Source organism: Pimephales promelas, chromosome 6 (genome assembly GCF_988280905.1).
Source record: "Pimephales promelas chromosome 6, fPimPro1.hap1.1, whole genome shotgun sequence".
Classification (NCBI taxonomy): Eukaryota; Metazoa; Chordata; class Actinopteri; order Cypriniformes; family Leuciscidae; genus Pimephales; species Pimephales promelas.
The window spans coordinates 32910459-32918035 of NC_142774.1; the positions used below are offsets into that span (position 1 = coordinate 32910459).

The 7577-nt window shown below is 35.0% G+C and overlaps 1 protein-coding gene across 2 annotated transcripts; it reads right to left on the minus strand.

Moving 5' to 3' along the window:
- Positions 1-2449: 2449 nt before the first annotated feature.
- Positions 2450-4830, minus strand: LOC148978754 (uncharacterized). 2 transcript variants are annotated; one of them, XM_089132427.1, is made up of 5 exons: positions 4691-4830; positions 3641-4027; positions 3235-3402; positions 2807-2847; positions 2450-2691 (listed from the first exon to the last, which is right to left on the minus strand). In XM_089132427.1, the coding sequence occupies exons 2-5, from the start codon at positions 3978-3980 to the stop codon at positions 2578-2580; spliced, it is 663 nt and encodes a 220-aa protein (XP_088988553.1). In that variant the 5' UTR covers positions 3981-4027; positions 4691-4830; the 3' UTR covers positions 2450-2577. The 2 variants fall into 2 exon arrangements, with proteins under 2 accessions (XP_088988553.1, XP_088988551.1); XM_089132425.1 differs by lacking the exon at positions 4691-4830 and adding an exon at positions 4164-4286.
- Between the last annotated feature and the right edge of the window lie 2747 nt (positions 4831-7577).

The window sequence follows — 7577 nt, forward strand, 5'->3', positions numbered from 1 at the left end:
TTATGAAGTATCGCATCAGAAACGAGAGATGAAAATGCCAAATTTTGAATAAAAAGTCATTAATTCGCAAAAGAGTTTTTATGCTCGAGTGGTTTTTGACTTGTGATCAACTTTAACTTGAAAAAAAAGTAAAAGTAAAATGTTAAAAAGGAATTAAGTATTCACAAAAAGAGAAGACAGTCACAAAGACCACTGGAAACATTTGTGGTTTTAACTTTTAACAGAAAAACAAACAGAAGGCTGGACTCTCTTTTTCTTTTGACTCTCCACAACACCTTAAATAGCACTGAAGTCACACATGAAAACCACTTCTTACATCCTGTGGCATTAACGCCACTGTTGCATTTTGTAATAGGCCCAAGACTTGCATGCAAAGTCTACAGTCCTGTATCAATCTGCTCAAACAAATGATGTATCTGCCCTGCCACTGAAGATCAATGACTATTCAAGTATAAATGTCTTAATTCAGTGTTTTTATCTTGAATATTGAGTGCCGTCTCATCGTGAATTGAGCATTGCATAACATGAATCAAGTATGTGGGGGTGAAACTAATTTTAGCACACATGTGATTCATTTTATTGCAGTCTATCTTTCATAAAAGCATTTCCTGACTTTTGTGCACGTATCAAGATTTCTTGTGCCCGTCCTGATAAAAATAATGGTTTGTGGGTAAGTGTTTTTGACGTCATTCTCTGCTATTATAAGTTTGACCTATTAGCCACTAGATGGAGCCATTGAGTGTTCATCATTTCCTCTCTTATTTAAGATTTATTCAAATTCACAGACACGCTTATAACATAAGCATATTAGACAATTCTGCCTAAACATTTGACAAAATTGTGCTTTTTATACTGACTGAACTTTATTTTACAATTTACCACTGAAATGTAGGCCTATTTTGAGATACATTTTCAAATGCGTTAAAGGGTTAGTTCACCCAAAAATGAAAATTAAGTCATTAATTACTCACCCCATGCTGTTCCAACCCCGTAAGACCTTCGTTCATCTTCGGAACACAAATAAATATATTTTTGATTGAATCTGAGAGCTAGATCAGTCCTAGATAGACTGCCTAAGGGACTGGCTCTTGACGGCCCATAAAGTCATTAAAGAAAAGGTTTAAATATTCCATGTGCCTACAGCGGCTCAATTATAAGTTTATCAAGCGACGAGACTACTTTTTGTGCGAAAAAAACATAAATAACGACTTTATTCCACTATTCCATTACTTCCTTATGGGCGCATGTGCGAGAACTGAGACGAGGACGTTCTCATTCGTCTACTTTTTGTTACCGGCTGCTCACCGCTTAGGAGTTTTACCGCCACCTACCGTATAAAATGATGATCCATATATAAGGCGCTCCGGATTATAAGGAGCACTGTGGTTTTTTGAGAAGATTATAGGCTTTTAAGTGCACAGCGCACATCTTCCTCTGCTTGTAAACAGAAAGTTTTGCGCTTCCAGCTATATCAGCACATCATCTTATACGGTAGGTGGCGGTAAAACACCTAAGCGGTGAGCAGCCGGTAACGAGAAGTAGACGAATGAGAACGTCCTCGTCTCAGTTCTCGCGCATGCGCCCATAAGGAAGTAATGGAATAGTGGAATAAAGTCGTTATTTATGTTTTTTTCGCACAAAAAGTAGTCTCGTCGCTTGATAAACTTATAATTGAGCCGCTGTAGGCACATGGAATATTTAAACCTTTTCTTTAATGACTTTATGGGCCGTCAAGAGCCAGTCCCTTAGGCAGTCTATATAGGACTGATCCAGCTCTCAGATTCAATCAAAAATATCTTTATTTGTGTTCCGAAGATGAACGAAGGTCTTACGGGGTTGGAACAGCATGGGGGTGAGTAATTAATTACTTAATTTTCATTTTTGGGTGAACTAACCCTTTAATGATGAAAACAGAGACACTAAACTGTATGTGTTTACTTTTAGACTAACTGCTTGGAACATCTAAATAATAAAGCTTTTATTTTCTTTATTTTTTATTTTGTTACATGTGTTCTGTATAATCGTAACACAGATGGAAAATAAATAATGTTAATATTATCAAGAAAATAAAATATAAACCCGTTAGAGTAGCATTGAATCAGATAGGGGTTTAGAAGCCTTTTTTTAAGGCTTTGATATTAATAGTTAATAGGCTAGATGTAAATCATAACACACCAAAAATGTGCCATGTGCTTATTGAAGGCATGCTTGACCTATAGGCTACTTTTGAACAGTTTTGCTGCATATAAAGGCATGTGGATAAATGTTCAAACAGTATTAAATCTACATACGTAAACAAGACTGGACAAGGGTCAACTGAAAACACAGGACTAAATGCACAGACAAATTAGGTGATTAATAATGACACAGCTGACAGTAATGACAAATCACATTAGAAACCATGATGACAACTAGTGGCGGGAAAAGGTGCAAATGAGTCCAAACATGGTGATATTGTGGCAATCTTTATTGTGATTAATGCAAGTAATTTCCAAAAGGAATGTACGAAAAAGAATGCTATAAGCAGCTACAGTCCCTATAGCAACAGATGAGAGTGTTTAAACTGAGCAGGCAGAATCACATCTTAGCATATGGATATGAAGATGTCAGCAGTCTATAAGAGACTTCAGTGTGGAGGCAGATCTCTCCACTTTTACTCGTGTCACACTGATGTTTCTCTGGAGGATCCCCCTGAAATGAATTGGATATGCACATGAAACAATCTTAACTATATATATATATATATATATATAGGCTACTTTGACATGGCAAAGCTTAAAAGTAATTACTGAAATTATATAGATACCTTAATAAAATTCGCTGTGAGTATCTCTGCACTCTCAGAACCTAAAGACCGTGTGGAAATATGCCAGTGAGAAAACAACGCAAGTCTGAACCTAGTAAATTTAAACACGTATGTGATCTTAAATAGGCTACATAAAAATGTCAGTCGCATATATTGAATTGTAATTGTACAATTGCTATAATTGTAATCGTTTTCTTTCTAATTTGTCATTTTAATTATAAACAACAATATGTGAAACTCTTCTTTTATATCAGAATCAGCTTCATTTGCTTTGTCAAAAAAACTCACATCATGGCAACTATAAAAACAATCAACCACATTTTTACACATTTATAATTTGTTTACAGCTTTGATCACTGATCAAAGACATTTTCATATTGGGAAAATCATAAGAAAGGTGTCGAGGAAATGAACAGTGATTGAGATACCTGCAGTTTGAGCCCGACAGAGGCAGTACACACATATGGAGGACAGGAGTGAGGAGAGGAGAACACACACCGGACACACACTGAACAGCAGCGTCCAGCAGAGAACACAGTCTGATAGAGGAGGAGTGGGGGAGATGTTTGAGGGTCCAGAACACAATGTTACATTCTCTGTATAAAATAAACATAAATATATCAATGAATGTTAATTGTATGCATAGTCATAAGGTGTAAAGGGTTCCGAACAAGAAGCCATTTGCTCAATACAACAAAAAAGTATCAATGAATATTAATAAAAATATATATATATTTTTTGTTCTGTTCATCTTACTCCTTCATTGAGAAAGTTCTCCAGAATTACACAAGCAATATTGTAATAATAATAAGCATTTGTAATAATGTTTCTTACCTGCAAAAGAGAGACGAGTTGTTCGGTTTCCATAATAGTACACTTCAGATGAGGAGAGGATGCCTTTTTCATCTTTATTTACCTTACGCTCTATTTCTCCACAGTAATACAGTCCCAGATCAGACACACTGATGTTAGTAATATGTAGATCATGTGAATTACTGGAGCGGTTGTAGACAAAGCTGAAACGCTTAAATAACTCTAGATCCCATTTCCTAAAATCTATTTCAAGAGAGGTTTGGTTTTCATGACAGCTGTTTCTTATCCATACAAAGCGGAAACCAAGAGTTACAGAGCGATCACAGTAGAGAGTGATGTTGTCTCCTGGTCTGACTTTCATCTCCACTTCTGCTCCATAGACTCTTATCTGAATGAACAACAAAACACCTGTAAAAGTGCAAAATAACTTAATAAAGCACTTCAATTTGAAATGCACTACCATTTAAAAATATGCACAGTAATATTGACATTTGAAAAACTCTCAAAACAGCCGAAAACTTTCCCATAACCCCTTTTTTCTTACACATAAACGCGATGAAAGCATTTCTTGGCCTCTCCATCTCTGTGAGTGACTGTGAATAACTGACACTACGAGGGTCTTACAGACGGCAGCTCTCGTCTGATTGGTTCCCGTCAATGGAAAATCTTGTCTAGAATGTTTCACGTCATGGGGGTTGTCATTAAATTCGGTTATTGTGTGTATGTACAAGGAGTAAGAGCAGTATTAACTAAATATTAGTTACCCAATAGACTTCTTTTGCTCTGAATTGCTCTGATTAGTTCACAAAAATAGAAAATAATCATGAAAAAGAACTTAAGGGAGATACAACTTTTGTATATCTGATTGGTATGATGGATGTGTTTAGAATCAAATAATTTGGTTTCAGACATGCAGATAAGCATCTTCACTTGAGAAAGGTTGTGCTTTTGATTGGTCAAATATTTTTTTAATCAAAGTGATGTTCTCTGTCATATTGTAGTGGGTTCAAACAAGCAACGTGTAAACATGTCAAAACAGGAAACCACAGCTCTTATATTTAGACCACTTACAGCATACGCCTCACATTTGCTGCTGTGACATGTCTTCAAACTCAAACTTCACAACTCTTACTTGATCACAGTGGTCACCATGCAGTCACAAATGTTTCCATTAGCCTTTCTGTGGTTTTGTGTGTTTGTTACGCACACATTTGCAAGGAAGTTTGCTCAGCTTGTTACTGACACTAACAGCTGTCCACTGAGCTGAAATCAGCCGCATTATTCTAAAACAGAAAAAGTAACACATGAAGGTCTTTGCATCATATGAGAAATCAATTACACAATAAACAAAAGTGTGATGCTTTTTTATAAAAAAATATTATCTTCACAATCATCTGCCCTATTGTGACGTGTTTCCAAGTGAAATATATTCTTGAAGAAGAATATAGGAAATGTAATGTCATGTAAATATAATTCAGTTTTCTGTGATGGGTAGGTTAAGGGCTTAGTGTAGGCCTTTGGGGATAGAAAATATAGATTGTACAGTATGAACAGTTGTGTAATGTAACAAACTAATAATTCTTAATTACAGTCAATGGAGATATTTTAGTTGTCTATATTTTACTTAATAAAATGTAGGCCTATACTTTTACCTCGATAAATTTTTCCCAAAGAATTTTTGTTACTTCCAAATAAATTCGGGAGAACACAAACTGCAAGCAAACATGTGTGCTCGCACAACCGCATTTGACTCATTTCAGAGTTGATTTCAGATTTGCTAGTGGCTGAGAAGGGTTTGCTTGCATTATAGTACCGAAATAAAAGGATGCCTTTTGCACTCTTAGAAAAAAAGGTCCATTATGTTCTATATATGAAGCATATAGGGTTCTTTACTCAACTCCAAAAAACCTTTTATGCTTAAAAAAAAAGGTTCTATAATGACAAGAAAGAACCCTTTTGGCACAAAGGTTCTTTATAGGCTATTTTTCATTAATATATTACATTATTCTGTAACATGTTGTAGTTGTAATTAAATTATTGTTTATTAAACTGTTGTAGTAACTTAATATCACATTTTAATCATGCTGATTTTTGGAGGAGAAAAACTGAAATGGCACTCTTCGATTAACTACATAAAATGATATAAATATATACATTTTCTAACCCCCATATCTTACATTTTGTGATCATTCACATGCATTCATAAATACAAAAATGCCCCAGCATACTTTTTAGAGGGAAACTCAATGGAGCTTAGAAGCTTAACTACGGGGGTTGGGTGTTGCTGGCAGCGGCGAGTTTAGAGCAAATGTACGGTGACAATATTGACTGAGCTAAATGTATTGTTATTGTTATCAGTACAATTGTCACTATTGTTGTAGATTGCTAGCGCTAATGCTACTATGTTACCATGAATATTATCATTGTGAACACTATCATTGATGCTACCATCACTAATAATATGAACATTTTATTGTTGTTTTTGTGATTGTTGGGTTGATTCTTACCTTGAATTGATACTACCGGATTGCCCCCATCTATAACATCTATAGGATCTTGTGTGTCTACAAACAGCACTTTGTCGATGACTGTGTTGGGCTGTTTTGTATTTCGTTGCCTTTGTTTTGTTTTTGTGCTTTTTTTTCTCTTCTGTATTGTATGTGTGTCACTGACTTCTTAACTTGTATGTGTTACTGTTTTGTTAATTTGCAATAAAAAATAAAAATAAAAAGATGATCAAGATGATCAAGGTATAATTCTACATATGTATATATATATATATATATATATATATATATATTAGAGCCAGACCGATATATCGGCCGGCCGATATTATCGGCCGATATTAGGCATTTTCCATAATATCGGTATCGGCAGTTATAATGGCCGATAAATGAATATTTAAAAAATAAAATAAAAATGGACGAAACACGCTTCAATCATCTCTCCTTGGCCTGTTATATTGAAAATGTATGTTTTACAATTTGCAGTATGATGGTATCTATTGCTAATCATAGACAAGCTAACCACAAAGCTAGCTAATGCCACTATCATCAGTGGAAGACCGCTAACGTTAACATTAATGAGCTTGGAAACCACAATGAACTTTTTCTGCCTAAATAAAGTAATTATTACTGTATTTATAACTAGTATATCTCTAGTTACAGTCCCTCCATTGTAAAATATAAGTTATACTTGCAAGGAGTGAACATTTAGACATAGAGAAAAAGTATCAAACGTATCTTGTGCAGAAAAGTTAGCTTTTCATTTACACGTGTGTGAAATCCAACAATATTTAATAATAAAAAAAAATATCGGCCGATATATCGGAATATCGGATTTTAAAACCCAAAAATATTTGTATCGGTATCGCCCTTCAAAATCCTTTATCGGTCGGGCTCTAATATATATATATATATATATATATATATATATATACATACATATATATATAGACATAGATATAGATATAGATATATAGACTGTAAATAAATCAACCAAAACAAAGTGTCTGTGATGTCACCCACAGACTTTCTGAAGAACGGTTTTAAGGCCGTTTATGGGGGGTATGGGCAGCGCCATCTTGGAAAATCCAAAAAAGAGATCACTGCTGGGGCTTTCCGGCACTTGCGCAGACAGAAGCGCCCTCGCCCTCAGAGTACTTGGATGTGGCAAAACAATATACAGTAAACACTGCTCTTTTTCTCACACAAACCGCTCATTTCATGTCCTAGGCCATCAGTGTGTACTTACATTTACAAGTCATTAAATCATGTTTAATTTGGACTTCTCTGTGCTCGCTCTTTGAGTTGGACCCCATATACCTCCATTATATGACTGACAGACAAGAACGATTTGACCAAAAAATATCAAAATTGAAAAAAAATGTATTTCAAAGTGAACTATCCCTTTAACAATACCCAAACAAGCTCAGTTACTCTTCTCTATTTAATTATCT

Bases quoted from the DNA above. Each gene is read 5' to 3' on its own strand.
- LOC148978754 (XM_089132425.1), bottom strand. From the start codon at position 4,200: ATGGAGAGGCCAAGAAATGCTTTCATCGCGTTTATGT. The intron at 4,028-4,163 runs GTAAGAAAAAAG...GCACTTTTACAG, and splicing joins TGCTTTCATCGCGTTTATGT to GTGTTTTGTTGTTCATTCAG. The intron at 2,692-2,806 runs GTATCTATATAA...AATTCATTTCAG, and splicing joins TCACAGCGAATTTTATTAAG to GGGGATCCTCCAGAGAAACA.